The sequence below is a fragment of the Chenopodium album genome, chromosome 15 (genome assembly GCF_948465745.1).
Source record: "Chenopodium album chromosome 15, dcCheAlbu1.1, whole genome shotgun sequence".
In the NCBI taxonomy this organism is placed as follows: Eukaryota; Viridiplantae; Streptophyta; class Magnoliopsida; order Caryophyllales; family Amaranthaceae; genus Chenopodium; species Chenopodium album.
The window spans coordinates 3,545,466-3,566,908 of NC_137848.1; the positions used below are offsets into that span (position 1 = coordinate 3,545,466).

Consider the following 21,443-nt stretch of genomic DNA (forward strand, 5'->3'; position numbering starts at 1 on the left):
AAAAAATTATAGGAAATAAAATGAAATGATGGAGTCAAGAAAGTTCTCATATATATGGTACATGTGCATCGTATCTATGTATCATATGTTTTTTTTTTTAAAAAAGGATGTATCATTAAAATATTATATCCCATTTGTATTAGAATTTCCAATTTTCAAATAAGACAAAAAAAAAAAAAGAGATAAAGAGAATATACAATTATACATACGTTATACACGTAGTATTCAAGCTAAGAAGACTACTCGTATGTCGTATGCCGTATCTGTTAAAGTACATGTACATGCATGCATAAAGGATTAGTTAACAAAGTTTTGAAATTAAAGTGGCTAGCTTGAACTTTTTCAATATCTTAATTACAAATTAGAAATGAAGTACAAATGTCAAAGGATCGATCTTATTAAGAGCATTGTACACCAAACATACGATAATATAATATACTAATTCATATTAGAGTGGAATCAAGGACAAATCATAACATACTTTATTTTGATTTGTTCCGTCTAGAAAGGAATATGCTCTTCCTACGTGTATTCAATATTATTCTATGTGAAGTTATTTATTTTGGAATTTGGATGTAGAAATTTGGCACAGTTTCTCTTAGTGTACTTTAGGTTATATATTGAAACGATTTTAATAAGCATTTACATCATTATAATTTACAGGAGTATTTATTTTATACATGTATAGATTATTAACATTGGTCAAATTAAATTATATTTTGTATTGATATATGTATCTGGTTAACATAGGACATACATAGTATCTTTTGAAACAGATTGAGTATAATTCTATTTCCATCGAAATACCAGAAGATTTTTCAAATAGGACAATAAAAAAAATATAAGTGAATAATTTCAGTGTTTTTGTATGAAACAAGGGCTTGTGTAGTTCACCTTAATTTAGCTTATCCAATATGATCTAATCTGTTATGATCTGATCTGATTGTCTGATTTGACCTTTATTTAACCTTATGTGTACGATAATTTATAAAGAATAAATATATCAAGTGAGGTTTTGTTAGATTTTTATAAATGTGTGTTTTATTAATATGTAATTTTCATAATTTTTTAATCATGAAATTAAAGATATGTAGCGATATAAAACCGTACATAAAACGATGATTTGATCTGAACTTATTTAGGGCCTGTTCTGATTCACTGAATTGAGCTGAACTGAACTGAACTGAACTGATTGGAGCTGAACTAAACTAAACTGAACTGAAATGAAATGAATTATTTATGAAAGAAGGAAATTAGGAACTGAACTGAACTGAACTGATTGGAGCTGAAGAGAACATGTCCTTACTCTAATCTAAGCTGAACTATGTTTTTTCTGATTTGACCTGAACTTTTTTTTTATTTTTAAAATAAGTGAAAATAACGTGAACTAAACCTGGCTTAAGTCAAAACAGAGAAATAAACTCTCAAAAAGTTAAAATAGGCATAAATAGATGGGACTAACCCAACAAAAACCGATGGCCCATCTATAGTACAACCCGTTGGATGGGATTTATGCGTGTAAAGATCTAATGAGGAAGTTAAACAAACAAAAAATTAAAAAAGTAGAACATGCAAAATGTAAAATGCAAGCAATGTACAAGTAAGGATTAGTTTAATGATTAAGCTTAAATTAATGCATTAATAAGTGGGGTCATAGATAATGTATATGTAGGCTCATACCCATTAAGAGTGAAAGACATTCATCCACGTGATATTTGGTGGAACTTCGCCTTCATTGATGTATTCTAATTTCATTCCTTATATATATATATATATATATATATATATATATATATATATATATATATATATATATATATATATATATATATATTTATTTATTTATTTATTTATTTAATTTTATTTTCAAATATTACGGCTCAAGAACAACTTCCTTAACTCTTACTATATGTTTGCATGTTCAAAATATATGTGGTTTTGGCCTAAAATAGTAAAAATTGTTTTTGTTGTAATAAACAAATAAACCTTAGACTTACTCCATAGATTATTTATAACAAATTATCATACCATATACGTTAGCAAGTACCTCACATGTACAAGTATATATTAATGTTTATTAATTAATGTTCAAAATTTTAAATATATAATGTATGGTACATTAGGTATAGGGGGTAGGGGAAAGTGAAACCTTGAGGTGTTCGAATTTGACTAATTTTACGATTTGTCTGTGGTTATTAGATATACAATATACGAAAGTGTACTTAATCTAAGTAAACCTAATTAGGCACTTTGATGTTTTTTTTTTAAAAAATATAATTTTTTAATCCTTTTTTTTGGGGTGTTTAGAGAGCCACAAAAGACGGGGTGAGAATCAATCCCATCAATAACATAATACTAAAACAGACACCAGGAATGACACGCGTCACTTCTTGGTGTTGTTTTTTTCCTCCAATTCTCCAAAACCCTCCTCTTTTTTTTTAGCAAAAATCTTTTGTTTTTAGAATATTTGTATGATAAAACTATCATTCCCTCCAAAACTACCCCCTCCCTTAATATTTTATTTACGAAATATTTGTATAATACAACTATAATAATATATTATTCGTAATCTTAAATAGTATCCTTATAATAATTGTATTCCTTTTTATTTCATATTTTATTTAGGTAAAATAGTTACACAAGATTTTGTGACCTTTTAATTAAGGGAGAATAAGCTATAATTTAGAAGTTCGAAATATGTGGAGACTGGAGAGTATAAAATAACAAAGCCAAAATTACAATAGTAACATTAAATTACCATTATATAGTTGTTCTATAGTGGGGTTCTATGGGATAAAAAATATTTCTATTCATGGTGTTGATTTGAAACCTTATGAAATAATAAATATATAATTGAGTTAGTATTCTGTTAAATATTTTTGCAATAATTTTACTAACTTATAAATATTTATTCCTTCAAAATCTATTAATTATTACTAACATGTCATGCTTATATCAATCTTTTTGGACATATGTCAAGCTATCAATAAAAAAAATCTCGGCAATACAATATATGGCGCCAGGTTAAAATTTTTTTTTTTAAAAAAAGAAATTATTCTTAGCTTATTTTTTGGAAGTACATTGTATAGTATTTTTTTAACTAAAAAAATAAAAAAGCCATATGACATCTGCACTGTATAGTTTTATTGGGAATTACATGCATCATAATGTAATATAATGTACAATTTTAAATATTTTAAATGCAACTAATCAAAAATAATACGGAGTATTTTTTTTTTTCTCAGTTGTAGTTTTAATAATTTTTGCCTTATTATCATATTTCTTATATGTATTGCATTTGTTTATTCCACTCAAGATGCCTCATTTTTATATTAAATCACAAAATAATTATGAAAAAAAGATTAATACTACCGTGCATCGCACGGGTATTAATCTAGTGATTTCTTAAAACCGATAGGGAAGCTCTAACCACTTGAACTATCCCTCACTCTCTAATTTTTTTATCCTTCGTATTGAAGTAATAATGGTGTCTTAAATTGTTCCACTCATGAACTGGAGAATTGATATCGAGCTAGAAGTAGTGTCTAGTTTGATTTAGGGAGGCTCTTATCGGCTTTTGTTAAGGCTTAGGCGTAAAAAGGAGGCTTCTGCAGAATGATCAGTAATTTAAGGTAACACCATATCATCAAGGTTGTCATATAATTTACGAATAACTTATCGATTTATCTGAGCTAGAAAGGAAAACAAGTGTTAAAAGACAACGATGGCCCTCCTTTGGACATTGCCTAACCCGATTAAGCACCGCATGCCATAGTAGATGATGGGGACATATAAAATGTCATGTATACTTGAGTAACTCATCATTCTCTTAGATGAGTCATACTCCAATACCCACTTTTGAAAAGTTTCAAACTTATTAGATGACATTTATTTGATTAATCCAAACATAATTAAAAAAAATTAAGTACATTACATATGACATAAGCAATTAGGTGCTTTGTTAAGTCATGAGTGGCAACCAAGAGTTGTATTAATAAGATATTTGATATTAATATTGAAAATTCATATAAGTTGGGTATAAAAGCAAATTTCAATTATATTATTTTAATTAGAGCATCAAATTCAAAGCCTCTTTTTTTTCATATAAGTATGGAATAAGCAAATTTAATGATGACTAAAGTATACTTTTTATTTTAATTATAAACTAATATAATAATTAACATGTGTCTTTGATTAGATGGTGGAATTTACTATGACATTCAAACAAGTTAAAATAAATCAAGTAATGATATTCCGCTTAACATACGTATAAGGTTTATCCAATAAATTGCTCACGCAAAGTTTAGCATGGATCTTGACTAATTTGGCTAATGTCTAATGATGTTTAGATAGGCCACCAAGTACTCTATTTCTTCGTGGAGCTGGCCAACTGGGGTATAGGCCATATCACAACAATTATGTTATTATGTATCGATGTTGTACCGACGTTTCGTTACGGACTTGTGGTGAGGCTTGGTAGGTTAATTCGATCATCACTAAAAGACTAAAATGGTGTATTTTTTTATTTTAGGGGATATAAATATCATCTTACACTTTTCAATCTAAACCATACCAATTTTTATTACTTCTTCCGTTCTTTGAGGATACCCGATATATTTTAATATGATATCGATAGTACCATTGCCTCCATTCTTGCTTTTAAAACACCATAAACATTACCACACTTTATCCCCCAATCCCCTAAACATGAGAGTTTTAAGAGTGCTACTAATTACTTTATAAACTTCTTTTTGATCAATTACATAAGACCATCAAAAAAATAAAAAAAAATAAAAAAAAAGCGAGCCACTATAGGAAAGCAATATTTGGGTAGGATGTATGTTCAAGAAAACATGTGTAAAAGCCAGAGATTATGACCCACTATCGAAGATGTACAAGGACTCAACACCTAAGAGCATTAAACTCGTAGCGTAGTCAATTTTGATGGTAAACTGTATCATATTACTATTAATATAATCATTGTATATTAATATCATATACTACATATTGTGTTGGTATGGAAAAAAATAAAATAAAAAATATAACAAGTCGCCTCTTACAAATTAGCTAGATCAGTCATATAGGTCAACGCTTCAGAGTAAGGCTCAAACTCGTGAACTATGAAGTACTTATCCTCGTAATCGAAGTATTATAAACTTAAGGAGGTGGGTGATTGATGGGGTCATATTATTCATAACTTCATACAAATATCAATGTGGTGTAAATAATAATGAAAGAAAGAGAGAACTTGTTGTGTAGTAATCCAGCTAAGCAGTCCAATCATTAGAATAGCATTAAGCCATGGAAAACAAACCTTTCCTCAAAATTATGAGGTGATGGGCTTTCGAGTTGCGACCCACTTACTTACTTTGCTTGTCAAAAATATTTTGGGATTGATTAGCCTTCAGAACTAATTCCAACTTAATTATTCAGGCCCCACACGTTCCCAAAAAAAAAAAAAATATCATCTCCATTAAGGAGGGTTAAAAGAAGCTTAAAAATCGACATTAGTTTTATGAGACGGGTGTATGGTAAGACTCGGGTGACTTTTGAATTACGAGTATCTTTTATAGGGAAGACCGATGACTATCATGAAATAAAGAGATTAACTGAATATCCCTCGCAAGTGAGTTGAGACTAGTTATCCTAGTATCCTACATTGAAGGAGATGAGGGGATGAATAGCATATAAGTTGGATGCACTACTTTGTCTCTATCACTATTTGGTTTAAGAATAGAATGAGCTTATGTTAAGCTTAATAAAGATTATGAAAGACAAGGGAGACACTGTAAAAGTCTCATATACTTCGTACAACCACGGGATTTTCCTACAATTAAAAATAAATTTTTTTTCTACACATACCTCCACTTAGATAGGTGAGTAGTGAAATCAAGATGACTCCTTTGGGGAGGGCAGATGAAACGACGAATATAAGGAAAAAGGTAATTGGCCAAATATGAAAGCATGATAACTTACCATGAATCTTTTAACCATCTATATATACTTGATCGTAGTAAGTAAGAGTTAAAATATGCATTTCCTATGAATCAAATTACACACTTTAACGCTTGAAATGAGGCTAGAAACCAATAACTTAAAACATAGTTTCAGAGCTGACTGATTATAGCTAATCCTATCGCCTTTTACATGTGCATTTCCTATGAATCAAATTACACAATTTAACGCTTGAAATGAGGCTAGAAACCAATAACTTAAAACATGGTTTCAGAGCTGACTGATTATTGCTAATCCTATCGCCTTTTACATATGCATTTCCTATGAATCAAATTACACAATTTAACGCTGGAAATGAGGCTAGAAACCAATAACTTAAAACATGGTTTCAGAGCTGACTGATTATTGCTAATCCTATCGCCTTTTACATATGCATTTCCTATGAATCAAATTACACAATTTAACGCTTGAAATGGGGCTAGAAACTAATAACTTAAAACATGGTTTCAGAGCTGACTGATTATTGCTAATCCTATCGCCTTTTACAGAAATTGCTAGTGGTGAAAATGGCAGGGATCAGAAGTTGCGATAATGATTAGGAACAGGGCCAGCAGGTCTAGTGGATTAGCTGCATCCTTAAAGACTTTGCCTTCTCTAAAGTGAGCACAGGCATGTCAAAGGCTTCCATTAAGTTTTTATCATATACGGAGTAATCGAGAATGAGACTGTGGTTCTATACATGCTAGATCATGAATTAGTAAATTGCATCCAATCTTCAAATTTTGAAATGCAATAATTTTGAAATCTCCAAAAACATTACATTAAACTAAGTTTCAGTATCAAATCCAATATTCCAAAATCCTTCAGGGGTCAGTGGAGGTGCATACCTGTACCTATGCCTTGAAACACCGTCATGATGTTCACATCGAAACTTCTGTCCATCAACTTCTCCATCTTTAGCATTGGAAAGGACAGCATCATAAAATTTCTTGCACTGCTTGCATTCTATTCCAGTCAAATTTTCCCGCTCAGCTTTTTTCCGAACAGGTTCCACATATTTAAAACCTTTTGAACCATCACCAGACCTAGGAGCTTGCAACTGCTGTCTTTTGGGCGCAGATTCAGCTCTCATGTCCTGTGTCTCGTCATCTGAATCCATGTCTTTTGGAATTTCAGCTGGAACATCACGTAAACTATCCTTCATGCTCTTGTGCAAATTTCCCCTAATGTCTTCATATGGTGTATCAAGAAAATCATCATGCAGATCAGGACCACCGGGACTTTGACGAGATTGAGTCTCTCTCCAACCAGATACAGGGCGCTTTCCACCAGTTAATGAGCCCAAGTTTCTGGTCTTCCTACTAGTGGTCCAATGGTTTCCAGTAGGAGAGTCAGACCCAGATGAAGATTTGGAGCTTAACTTCTGATTTAACCTGACAAATTTCTCATCATCTGAGCTCTCCATAGTGTTGATTTCTTGCTTCACTTTGTTCAACTCACATGCCACCACACTACTTGCTAAATTTCTCTTCTTGACTTCTGCAAAATACACATGCTTAATTATTTACGCAAAGTAGAATTCTAACTGTAACTTCTTACTCGTAATGACTAATTGGGAATGAATGGAATGATGGATGCAAACAAAGAGCCAAAAACGGTTGTAAGGAAGTGAAACCCTTCTTTCCAAAAACAAACAGATTGACACCACTGGAATAACACTCATGATACTGAATTTACATAAACTATCATTACTCAACAGAAGATGAAAGAATCAAAGATAATATTAAGCAACAAATCATACGATTAGAGTTTGCAAAGGTATATACTTTGAGACAGGAAAAATATATTGCGCAATAATTTTTTAAAGCTAGTCCATTTCAACGATCCTCACCAGATAATGCTAATTTTGTTTCACCATCGTTCAATGGATCACCTTCTTCTTCTTCTTCTTCTTCTTCTTCTTCTTCTTTCATTTGAAGCAACGGTTCTTCATTGGTGAGACCAAACTTGTTGAGCAGATAGCTGTGTTGAGACTTAAGTCTTTTATAAGCTGCATGAAGATCTCTTCGTCTAAGCTTCTCGGTGGCTAACTCTGTAGTTTTTAGTTCAATTTGCTTGACCAAATCATTTTGAGGTACTCTTGTGTTAATTACTCTATCATCCCTATTTCTAAGACTCTCTTGAAGCTTCTCACCAAGCATTTTTTTCTCTCCCTCAAGTGCAGACAGCAGTTGATTCTTCTTTGTCAGCTCGTGAACTAATTGCTCACGCAACTGCTTTCCCTCATCTGCTTCAGCAATTTTTTTCCTATATCCATTTCTGAGACTATCTAAACTGGTTTCCACATTTTCCAGCTTCACTGAGAGTTGTTTGTTTTCTTCTTCACTTTTGATCAGCATCTGTTCAGTATTCCTCATCTTCAGCTCTTGTGAATCAATTTGCCTCTGTAATTCCTTCGCTAATTCTTTTCCATTGGTTACATCTTCATTCTTCTCCTGAAGATCTTTGTCAAGTGCATCAATCTTTCCCTCAAGTTCTTGGGATTTGTTAACAAGAAGCTTCATTCTTTCTTCATGCTCTTTCACCTGCAGGTCCCTATCTCTGAGAGTAGTGGATTTCGCCTCAATGATATCATGTAATTTAGCATGTGATTCCATAGCATCTTCAACTTCTTTTGTCTTCTGCTGCAGCTTATCCTCCAATTCAGCTACCCTTGCTGCTAGTCTTGACTTCTCTACCATGAAAGCTTTACATTCATCAAGGACTAATTCCTTTTCAAGAATTAGCTGTTTCATTTGAAGCTCGAGTTTACTTTGCCTCTCTTTCCACTCATTTTCAGCAGCGTTTCTGGCTTCCACATATATCTTCTGGACAGATTTTGCACTCGTTTGAATATTGGGGTAAAGCTGACTGCAAAAGATATACTCAATCTGGGAAATTCTATCCTTGGCTTCCTGAATCGTAGCGACCAGTATAGTGCTAAGACCCTGAGACATACTTAGTATCATGGCTCTCTACCTGATGACTTACTTTTGGAGACTTCTCTAATTCGGTAATGTGCATTCTGCAGTAATTAAGAAAGAAATTGAAGTGATCATTCACATTTTCACACCAACAGAAGAATAATCAATTTTGCCTAACAACAACGACGACACGTATATATACAGCTCTTACTCACCAATCCTAACAACATCAACAATTCTTCGATGTTTGGTGATCCAAGATTTTGAAAATGGGATACGAATTAATACTTGCAAGTTGCAACCAACGAGTTTTCATCTTTTATAAACGATTCAACTGCCATTGCCTTGGTTACTTTAAGACTTAAAGTATCAATAATATTTCCTAGTTCCATTAGAGGTAATTCCATAAAATAGATTACAAACATAACTAGGGTTTCACTAAGAGGGGTTCAACTCGAGCCGAGCTCGAATAAAGTAGCCTCGGTTCAATTTCGATAGGATTTAGACTCAGTTCGAGCTCAAAGTTCCACTAGCCTTAAATCCAAGATCAGATTGTGCTCCAATAGCCTCAAATTTTTCCAATTCATACCGTGGGATAGAATAGGATCGAAAAATGCAACAAATTAGCAGCAATTTCAACTCAATTATCAAATTAGGGTCGAAAAATCACATTAATTTCTTCTCGCGTAAGATATCATTCATATCATCATCAATTGCACATAGAAAAATTCTAGAAACAAAATGGCTCAATATGATCTTTCACAATTTCAGTAATTATAACCAATACTAGTTCAATAATCCAAATTAAAAGAACCCTAAATTGAATTTAGACTGACAATCAAATCAACGACTGTGAAATTCAAGCCCTAGATTGGGAAATTGATATACGATGATTACAAAAGAGAAGAACATCGCACCTTAGAAGCTGCTTCAATGGAGGAGAGAGCTCAGAAGCCGCTACGGTTGAGAACTCAAAATGCGCTCTAATGGAGGAGAGAGAAAGAGATTTTCAGCGAAAAAAAAAAAAAAAGCGCCAAAGGAGTACAAATGAAAACATAGGAGAGTACTAAGAGTAGTGAATAACCCGGCATATAATGTCTACCGTTACATCTACTACGGTAAACAAATAAAACAATAGAGAATAGAGTGTACATCAATTGATCGATACTCAATATTTTCCTAAAAAAAAAAGAAAAATGTTATACATACTCCTTAAGGCTATATATAAATATTAAATTTACACTTGAAAATCGTAAAAAGTTAAGAAATCATAAAACATAAACACTAATTACACTGATTTACGCGTGTTTTTGTCATGAATTCCTAATTTTATACAATTTCCAAGAGTGTATTTAATGCTTATATATAGCCCTTAGGGCTACATATAACATTACCCAAAAAAAAAAAAAAAATCATACTTCAATACGGAGTAATAACAAAGTTTTGTTTTCTTTTTTGAGAAAAACAAAGTTTTGTTTTCGACCAAGAAAGAATTGACTCACTCCACACTTGATAAGGTTTAATTCTAGAAGTATGGGGTTCAAATCCTACCAAGTGAGGATGCTTGGGGGTAGGGATCTTCTTACTCTATTCTCTACTCCCAATTATCTTGCCCGTAAATACTGAACCATAAAAACCTTGAAGGTTGAGTTAGGAAAACAAATGCAAATATTGAGTTAACACTACTCTTATGCTACTTGGGTTCTTGCTTCTTCCAATCCTCTAGTGGTACGATACAAGGAAGGAGCGAAAACCCAATGGCACATACATAGTACTCCGTAATATAGAGCTTATAGGACCCATCAAACCACCTAGCCCCTTTGTAGCTTGCTAAACAAATGCAAGAGGTTAGCCAAAATTTAAGTAATGTATCTTATAATCTTCTATTGCTCCTATGAGTCATATCTAAAGATGGCAATGGGCATGCCTGGCACGAAAAAGGTAGGCATGGTGTATGTCCGACACAGCACGTTACTATGCATGCTTAGCCGCAAGGTCACTTTTATTTGGGAGATGCACGATAAGGCAAGACACGACAAAGCATGTTAAAATCAATGAAAAATTTGCTTACGCAAGCCTGCACAATGGCACGTTGGCCTGGGCCGTGCACGGCCGAACCTTTTGAAAATTTCAGCCTGACACAGCACGTAACTCATGATTAGGGCCTAACTAACTCCAAAGCATGTTGGCCCTGTCCAGCCATGAGCCAGCTTTAGTTCTATCAAGGCATGCATTCTCCGGTAAAAGTTATTGTTTATGACATGATGTACACTATTTTATTTAAATCTAGGCATTGCCTTGACTTTTGATGCATTGCCCTCCCCCTTTTTTCTATAACTACCACCACCCATCAACCACCCTCTAATGCCATTTCCATTAACCAACGCATGATAACCACTTAAGTTTTTTCAATTGTCCAATAACGATGATGATTGAGGATCACATTTACACCTCAATATTGACATTGAACATCCTTAACCGATGATTTTAAGTGACAACTCTTGATAAAATTTTGTTTGTCTATTATGTGGTTGTTAAAGTGATGGTCCTGTGTGATTTTAGGATTAATGGTGTTTATAAGGAAAAGGAAGAAGAGGGAGATGGGGGAAGGAAAAGAGCTATAGGAAAATAACAAAATACATCCACTTTCATGCACGATATCGAGTAGTTCAATTAGTTTGCAAAAGAGAACTTAGGCCATGATAAACCAAAAGACAACCTTATCACAGATAAACCCAACAATCATCTGAGTCGAGTTAAAATTTAACCATAGTTAAAGTCTCAACCAATTAGGAAAAAAAAAAACCATTTAGTTTTAATTCATGATGAATTCAAAGAGGCACAAAAATCTTCCAAAAGACAAGCAAAATCCATACCCTCCACATTTTTCTAAGACCTTTTATTTTTCATTGAATTTTTTTTGAAACTTTCATATTTTTCTTTTGAGATAAAATTAGATTAGAAAAATTACCCCTTAAAAGTTGGGGAATTTTTGTAATTGAGAAAGAAAATAGCGGCAAACATTGGAAAACCTTAAACCAACGTTAATGGTGGTCCTTCATATCCATGTTCATGGTGTATTTTGATTCAAATATACTCGTTTACGAAGTATAGTTTACTTCTTTTTCGCCAGGTAATCCTTCAATTCAGTTGCTTTTACTTTCAATTTCTCTCCTAATTTTACGAACAAACTGATTAAGCGTTGATTCTAGGGTTTTGATTTTAGTTTGAAAAATGTTAGGGTTTTTTGTGGGTTAGTTTTGTTCGTTTCAGTTAGTTGAAACTGTATTTTGGATCAATTTGATTCCATTTTACTAATAAATTTCTATTCAATTTTTTGTTGCCGAATTTGATATTTTGCTGGGTTTTGGAATTTGAACATGGGTTTTATATTGTTGAATTCAGTATGCAATTTTTGTTTGGTATTTTGCATTTTTGGTAAATGAATGAATTTTGATGGTTATTTTGTAATGTTTGTTACTATGCTGAATAATAATGTTTGATTGCAGAGGGTATACTATATCCTTCATTTGCAATTCATAAAAGAGGGAATTTGATTGTTGTTGGACATTGTTTTGGGGATTGTTCTTAATTTTAATTTGGTGTTTTTATAGAAATTACTTAGTCCCTTCAGTTTGTATGTGTATTTGGAGATTTGATTCAAATTTTTTTGTTATGCTTAAGGGTTATGCTGTTTAATTGAGATTCGGAAGTTTAGACCTCAAAGTTGCTGGATTTGGATGATACTTTTGCGTATTCATTGAGTGTGCATTGATAAGGGTGAAATGGAGTGCAATAAAGATGATGCAATCAAGGCAAGAGAGATTGCGGAGAGGAAGTTTGATGCCAAGGACTTACCGGGGGCCAAGAAGTTTGCGCTCAAGGCACAGAATTTGTATCCTGGTCTTGAGGGGATTTCGCAGATGTTGGCAACTCTTGATGTGTATGCCGCTGCAGAAGATCCAGTGCTAGGGGAGGCAGATTTTTATGGTGTGCTTGGTGTGACCCCTAAATCAGATGATGATACGATAAGGAGGCAATATAGAAAGCTTGCTCTTATGCTCCATCCTGACAAAAACAAGTCTATTGGAGCAGAAGGGGCTTTTAAGCTAATTTCAGAAGCCTGGAGCTTGTTATCTGACAGAAACAGGAGAGCTGCCTATGATTCAAGAAGGAACATTAGGGGTTTTTCGCAGAAGACTAAACCTCCTTCTCAGAGTTCATCTGTGCCGCCTGGTGCTAATGGTTTTTACAACTTTGCTAAAGCTACCATGTCTAATCCCAAAGTTAATAAAAATGCCTCCCCATCAAATGGCTCTTCTGTTCCTGGTTCATCTAAGAAGGCAAATCAGAATTCTTTCTGGACTGTTTGCCATAGATGCAAGATGCAGTATGAATACCTTAGATGTTATCTTAATCACAATTTGCGCTGCCCTAATTGCCGCAAGCCATTTTTCGCCATAGAGACACCCCCACCCGTTTCAAATGGTTCTGAATCGTCAAAACCACGGGAAGATTTCCAACACTGGCAAAACTCTCAACAGGAAGTGAGAAACAAAAGTATTCATAATGCTGGGCGTAACACAGATAACTCACAGTGGACTCCATTCTCAGGAGCAGCTGGTGTTTCATCTGTTTCTCAAGCTGCAAATGTGGTTCAACAGACGTATGAGAAGGTTAAAAGAGTGCGTGAGGAAGCACAAGCTGCCAGAAAACGAGAAAAGGCTAAAAGGAAAAACGATGCTTCTGGAGAAATGATTAGTTCCTCTAGCGAGAAAAAGAAAAGAGTGAGTGATGATAGCAATATGAACAATGATCATATGGGCCTTGGAGGTGCTGGAGTTGGCATATCAAGCACAATCCCACCTCCCAGGCACAGTGGTACTAGGTGGTCTGGGTCAGTTTATGCAAATAGAATCGGTGAACTCAACCATACTAGGGAGCTATCCCAGAGCGAATTGCGTAGCATATTGATGCATAAGGCTAGGAAAGAAATTCTTACAAAAATAGCTGAATGGAATTCTGTTAGTATGTTAAACAATGCTGCTCAAAAGGAGATAGCAACTAAGAAATCTCATGACAAGGACAATAGGCAGGAAAATGTGGCGATAAATGGCAACTTGGGAATGAAGTCTAGTAAAGCAGCAGACTCTGGCTTAGTTTCTGAGGATAATTCCCTGTTAAGTGCGACTCAAGATCGATTATCAATTCCTGTTCCTGATCCAGAATTCTATGATTTTGACAAGGATAGGACTGATAGGGCCTTTGGAGAGAATCAAGTATGGGCTGTATATGACAATGATGATGGCATGCCCAGATTTTATGCTATGGTTCAAAGTGTAATATCTCGGGATCCATTCAGGATACGGATCAGTTGGTTAAACTCAACCACAAATACAGAACTTGGTCCTTTAAATTGGGTTGGTTCAGGTTTCTCAAAAACATGTGGAGACTTCCGAGTAGGCCGGCATGAGAAAAATGATGGTCTGAATTGCTTTTCACATAAAGTTAGATGGACAAAAGGTTCATGTGGAGCTATTCGTATCTTTCCAAGGAAGGGAGATGTGTGGGCACTGTATAGGAATTGGTCTCCAGACTGGAATGAACTCACTGATGATGAGGTTATACACAAGTATGACATGGTGGAAGTACTAGAAGATTATGATGAGGAGCTTGGAGTTGTTGTAATACCACTTGTCAAAGTTGCTGGCTTCAAGGCTGTTTTTCATCATCACTTGGACTCAAAACAAGTGAGGAGGATCCCTAAGGAGGAGATCTTTCGGTTTTCTTATCAGCTTCCTTCTCACTTACTTTCAGGTCATGAATCTCCTAATGCTCCAAAGGGTTGCCGGGAGTTGGACCCTGCAGCTCTTCCACCTGAATTTCTTCAAGTGATAGCTGATGTGAAGGATATAGATATAGCGGAAAATCAGGCGACTGAGAGGGTGGACATTATAGATGATGATGATGAAAAACCACGTGATAGAGGCATGCGAAATACTGCAGAAACAAAGGATCATCTTCCGCCAATACGAAAGGGCGTTAGGAAGCCAGCAGCCCAGCACTGTAGAAGAAACCATAGTTACTCAACTGAAGTATGACAGTGCAGAACATTCAAGATGATTCAATTTCTTGACTTTCGTGCACGTGGAAAGCTATCTGAATTTGAAGTCATTCCAGCAAATTTGTTCAGGACCTCAATAAGACCATCTTGTTGAGCCTTGGTCATCATGCTAAATATTGCAAGCGAGTGAAGAACTGGTACTAGGTAGCAATGTGAAACAGAAACAATGAGGACTGATGTATATTCACAGGTTTCAGCCCAATGACAGACAGCTTGGCTCATTTGCCGACTTTATTTGGCAACAAGCGAGTTGGGGGCTCCTCGAGTTCATGTAATATACGCTACAAGGCCTGTAGATATACAAGTCACACCTCAATTAGGCTTAGCCACAGTTGTTCTCACCACAATTGTTGTAACTTAGGAATTTTTTTTACTTTTTTTTTGTAGACACTAGTCAGTGTTCTTGGTTTATACTGAAGTGGTTTTATAAAGATCATCTGCTGAAGCAAAACGAACTTTACATTGTGATCTCAAGTCTACCCTTGGTTCTTATTCATAAACACTTTGGTGCGGTTATGTTCACTGATGCTTATGCTTCTACAATGATTTTCGACATGAATATAATTTAGTTTTCAAACCTAAAAAATTAAATTATAAATATACTTCCTAATTCAAATGATTTTGGCTTTTTATTTTTTTGACGGGAATTTTGGCTTAAGTTTGTTAATGACAACATTGTGAAAGCAGGCAAAATAAAATAAAAAACAGAGTTGCCTAACTACTTTTTGCGGGAAACTCTAAATGTATGTTCACACACCATTTAAAACCGCCCAAAAGCCCAACTGTTTATGATAAGTTGCTAAGTAAAGTGGGTTACCTACTCCTTTGGGTATGCTCAGCTGTATGCATTATATTTTATATGTACTCTCTTAACTTCTAACGACCAATTTGATAATTCTCGTAATGACAATAAATTTACACAAAGTATGAAACAATTTTGCCAAATTTAAATAAAGTCATTATCAGATCATATCGAATATTGCTGCTCTTTTTAATAGAGGGAGCCCCAATTCAACTTCATGATAAACAAAAAACGTTTATTTAGTGGCAATTCCGTAAATAAATCAATAGAAAATCCTAATTAGCATGACATTTCTGTAAATAAATCAACATTAATGAGGTTCATATTTGACAAATTTTTTTGATTTATTTACAAAAATGCCACAAGATAAACATTTTTTTTTTATCACGAAGATGAACTTATTTTTTTTAATTTAATTTAATTTTCTTTATTTATTTATTTTTAATATGGGCTATAGAATTATAGATATAACCAAGACGGTGAAGTAAATATGTATCATCAATTTCTCATATCAGAAGGGATCTGAATCTGATTGTCCATGAGCTTGCTGAGGAAGGGAATGAGATGCATGTTGGATTTAAAGAGTACTTTGAGGTGCCTGCTCGAGTCAAGTACTTATATGATAGGGATATGGCCTCTGCTGTGGCTGCTTGATTTCATCTGCTTTCTTTGCATTTCTAGTGTTGGATGTCAGAACTATGTGTTAAGTTGGGTTAGTAGTATTTGTAGCTTTAATAGTAGTTGTAGCAGTATAGTAGGTATTGCTAGTTATCGTTGCTGTCTGTTATTAGCTTTTGTGATTTCTCTCCTTAGTTTCCCTTATTCCCTTATTTTGATGTTCTCTCTAAGGGCTAAGGGCTGGATTACTTGCATCCAGTTTTCTTGTATCTATATTGATGTAAGGATAATCTTTATTTAATATATTTCCTCTTGTTTGTGTTAAAAAAAATTTGTCACATAATTTTACAAGAATTCAATATTAACTTAAGTCACTGTATCTGTAATTTTGTACCACATGTACAATTATACCTTTGAGTTGAATCTAAGGTAAAAGGATGTCAAAGATTCAAAGGCATCATTCCAAGGACCTCCCATTGTTCTCAATAAGAGTTCTATTGCCGGTATACCTTGAATATCAAATTCAAAAGACATTAAGGTCCCATTTACTTCACCTTATTTTTGCTGAATTGAAATTATTTTTACTGAAATAAATTATATTTGTTGAACTTAAATTATTTTTACTGAACTTAAATTAATTTTACTGAACTGAAATTATATTTCCTGATTTTCTATTATAATTCTTCTTTAAGATAACTGAATTTTACTGAACTAAACTTATTTTTACTGAACTAAAATTATTTTTATTGAAGTGAAATTAATTTTACTGAACTGAACTTATTTTTACTGAACTGAACTTATTTTTACTTAATATTATTTTTTTAAGGTGAAGTGAACATGGCTTAAGAGAATGAAATTATTCCAATGATACCAAATACTTCCTTCAACCATCATAAAAGATGTTCTTTTTGTGAGTTTTTCATAAGATAATTATCTTCCAAACAAGAAGAACTTTAGACACGTAAAGTGAACACTTGATTCTATATCAAAGCAATACTATGAATGTGTTTTATTCACTTAATTTTCACTTATCAACTTATTTTAGTTGTAATTGGTAATTGGGTAATCCTTATTAGAACTTATTTTTCCTGAACTGAACTTATCTAAACTTGATTGACTTTGTTTAAACTTATTATAAATAAGTGAAAAGTGAAAATAAGAAAAACAGAACATACCCTAACCGTAATCTGTAATCGCTAATCATTTTTTGAATCAATATAGTTTATAATTAAAATTAAGCAATAAAAAAAAATCAATCTAAGGCCCCGTTCACTTCACCTTATTTTTGCTGAACACAAAATTATTTTTATTGAACTTAAATTATTTTTACTAAACTTAAATTATTTTTGCTGAACTGAAATTATTTTTACTTAATATTATTTTTTTTGCTGAATTGAAATTATTTTTGCTGAACTGAAATTATTTTTATTGAACTTAAATTATATTTACTGAACTGAAATTATTTTTACTTATTTTTTAATATAATTCTTCTTTATGAAAACTGAATTTTACTGAACTAATCTTATTTTTACTAAACTAAAATTATTTTTATTGAATTAAAATTATTTTTATTTAATATTATTTTTTTAAGGTGAAATGAACAGGGCCTAATACAAGTAGACAAGTAGAGTAGTACTTATTACAACGTTAGTGAGACACATGAAAACGTGGCATCCACATACACAAAATAGACCAATAACAACATGCCATGTCATAGCGTTGACGTTTAATACCTGATCCAAAAGCTCTCTCTCTCTTCTCATAAATTAGCTCTAAATCCATCAACAAATTTCTTCAGATCGACAAAAAAGCCGCGTTGAAGAGAGAGAAAGTGTCAGACAGAGAATTTCATTGTTTTTCCGGAGTAAAGATAAAAACTTTCTTCTTTTTTCCCATTCTTCGGACAATTTCCTGAAATTCTCCTGTTTTTCTTTTTTCAAACATTCAGAACTCATGGTATTTTTCTCTTTAATCCCCCTTTTTTTTTGTATAATTTGATTTCGCTTTTTATAATGTTGTAAATTTGAACTGATTTTGTGTTTATTATGATTGGCTCTTGTTGGGTTTAGTTGGTAAATTTGTGATCTTGTTGTTGAATTTTCAATTTTTTTGATTTGTTTGACTGAATGTTAATCAGATTCATGCAATTATAATTTCCTGTATATTCTTGAATTTGGATCTTGTTTGATTAAATTATGATTGAATTTAGATGTGGGTTTGATTTTTTGTTGATAAAGTATGAATGTGTGATTAAGATCTGTCATTTTCTGCATGCAGATGCAAATTGCAATGCATGAACTTGTTGGCTTGAATTCTAACAACAAAACCCAAATCTTAATATTTGATTGTTAAATTTTATTCCCTCCGTCCCCAAAACTTCGACCCTTTTGGCCTAATTTTAGTCCCAAAATGATCGACCCATTTGAATTAAAATACCCATCAATTTACAACAATATTCGTGCATAATTAGATTTCCTATATAAAATTTTGTTTTTTCCATGTATTTTTAATTCTTTATCTCTCTACATTTTAAAACCCCATGTAAATTTATATTTCCAATATGTTTTTATTTAACTTTCTAAATAACCGCGAAATCAACCCAAAAGGGTCGAAGTTTTGGGGACGGGACGGAGGTAGTACAATGTATTTTTTTTTTTAAATGTGACGTAATATAATGTTGGAGTTTGTTGATTTGGTAAACCACTTGTGTTTGGTACTTTGGCGTATTGATTACATTGTAAAATTTGTTCTTAGATTATTATTATTACTATTTATTTATTTATTTTTTTTGGAATAGTGTTCTTAGATTATTTGGAGGATGACTTGATGGTTCTTTAAGGTTAAAAGGTTAATTGAATTGGAAATTGGGTAATTGGGGTTTGATATGCCTGATTTATTTTGGTGACAGAAGCAAAATTTTGAGAAAACCAAAGAAGAACGGTTGTTGCTGGTTTTTTTTTTTTTTTTTTCGGGGTGAGTTGATAAGTGCTGGGTGATTGTGCATTTCCATGCATAGTTAGTTTATGGTGTATATAAGGTTCAATTCAATTCACTCATCAAGCTTTATGTGAAGTTGTAAAGTTATGATTGAAATTTGTCATATGCTTTGTAATGAATGTGCATTGATTGAGATTAGCATAATGGATTTTATATTGGCTATTGAATTGTTGGTGGGATATATGTATGTATAGATTGTAGAACACCCTATGAGGATTTGGCATCTAAATGACCCTTTTGCGATGTATGACTGCTACATATTAGCTCATTGTGTGATGTGTGTCTTTTATGTAGACGACCTCAAGACGTGTTGCTGATAGGAAGAACGAAAAGTTCCAGAAGAACGTCACAAAGAGAGGCTTTGTTCCCGAGACTACTGTCAAGAAGGGTTCCGACTATCCTGTTGGGCCTATCTTGTTGGGTTTCTTTGTATTCGTTGTCATTGGCTCATGTAAGCTTCTGTTTTGCTTTATTTCCTTTGTTTCTAATTGTTGGTTGTGTATTCTTTAAAGCTATCCTTGCTTTGTAGGAAGAAGTTTACCTTCATTTTTTACTTTGTTTTTATTGTCTTGTATGACACAAGACTTCTTGAAGCCATATATACAATACTTCAATACCACTGTCCTAGTGTAGTGACTATAGGTTAATCGCAGAGATTTGGGGCCTTGGATATTTGGGATGTGATTTGTATTTAAGCTAAGTAAGATGGTTTTGATTTCTGCTATTGCAAATACGAGAGTTTCCTATAAACTGGCCTCATTAACAGTTGCACAACATAGACGAAGTAAAACATGATTTGTTTTTTTTTTTTTTTTTTTGGTATTTTTGAAACTGCACTACCTGAAGTTTTGGACATCATAGCTGTAAACATTAAGGCTTATTACTTTATTTTCAGTTGGCAGCTTCAAGCTGTAGAAAGTCTAGAAACCGTTCCCCTGAGTCCTGACTAACTGTGAGTTTTTTTGAGGGCTTTGGTTTGAGTATGGTAGTTATATGCATGAACAAGACTACGCTTGTAGACAATGTATTTTTTTATTTTTATTTTTATCTATTTTTTGTGGGGCGGGGTGTGGGTGATGTTCAACTGATTATCTTTTTATGTTCCTTTCTTTATATTATACGGTTTCTTATATTCATGTGTTGGGGTGGGGTGGTGGAAACTGAGTTCCATTTCTTCAAGTGGCTTCAAGATTTGCAGTATATTCCTTTTGAGGATTGACTCTACCTTTTTGTTTGAATTAGAAAAGTCGTATTCTGGTTGCATTTTCGTCTTGATTCTTTATTCTCTATTTGCATTCTTTGGTCATATTACTCTCTTCATTTTTGTTCGCTGAGGACGCACTTGACGTTTTCTACACATGATTCCTGATAGTTTGAAGTTATAAAATCTGTGGAAAATAAAATCCACGCTACTTAAAACTATTTTTCAAGAGGAACTTGGGAGGAATAATCATACATCTTATCTGATTGTTAGAATCAACCCATATTTTGAATTGTTGACGAAAGTTTACAAATTTGTCGTGTGGTTGTGTAAGCTCTTTTACTAAAATTGCTTATTTCCTCCTTTTCAGCTCTCTTCCAGATTATCAGGACAGCCACAAGTGGAGGAATGGCTTAATTGCACAATGTGATGTTTAGCTCTTTCTCATATGTTTAGTCCACAGAAATAGTAGTAATCGAGATGAATGTACCAACTGTGTTGTTCGAGTGCAAATTTTGAATAAATAATAAGATGCAGTGATGCACATTCTCTACTCGACTCGCTTGTTTAACATGCTCCCTTTACTTACTGCTATTGCTTTGATGTTACACTTACAGTCTGGGTCAGTTCCAAATGGAATGGTCGTCCAAAGTAGTTATTCGCTATTTCGCTCCTTTCTCCCTCAAGTTGACAAGAGAGTTAAAAGTTTGTTAGATTGTTACGTTTAGTTCGCTACATAAAAATTTCGGCTGGGATGGGTCATCCTCAGCTATCAGAGAGTCA

At 33.4% G+C, this 21,443-nt stretch overlaps 1 protein-coding gene and 1 pseudogene across 2 annotated transcripts; one reads left to right on the forward strand and one right to left on the reverse strand.

Moving 5' to 3' along the window:
• Nucleotides 1–6,628: 6,628 nt before the first annotated feature.
• On the reverse strand, nt 6,629–9,253 carry LOC145582708 (protein gamma response 1-like; annotated as a pseudogene). Its single transcript, XR_014099926.1, has 3 exons — nt 9,134–9,253; nt 7,847–9,019; nt 6,629–7,494 (listed from the first exon to the last, which is right to left on the reverse strand). The product of XR_014099926.1 is annotated as a protein gamma response 1-like (transcript).
• Nucleotides 9,254–11,789: 2,536 nt separating this feature from the next.
• LOC145582707 (uncharacterized) lies at nt 11,790–15,510 on the forward strand. The gene is made up of 2 exons (XM_081639708.1): nt 11,790–12,051; nt 12,603–15,510. Exon 2 carries the CDS (start codon nt 12,704–12,706, stop codon nt 15,017–15,019), a length of 2,316 nt encoding a protein of 771 aa, XP_081495834.1. The 5' UTR covers nt 11,790–12,051; nt 12,603–12,703; the 3' UTR covers nt 15,020–15,510.
• Nucleotides 15,511–21,443: the final 5,933 nt, after the last annotated feature.

Bases quoted from the DNA above. Each gene is read 5' to 3' on its own strand.
- LOC145582707 (XM_081639708.1), top strand. From the start codon at position 12,704: ATGGAGTGCAATAAAGATGATGCAATCAAGGCAAGAGAGATTGCGGAG.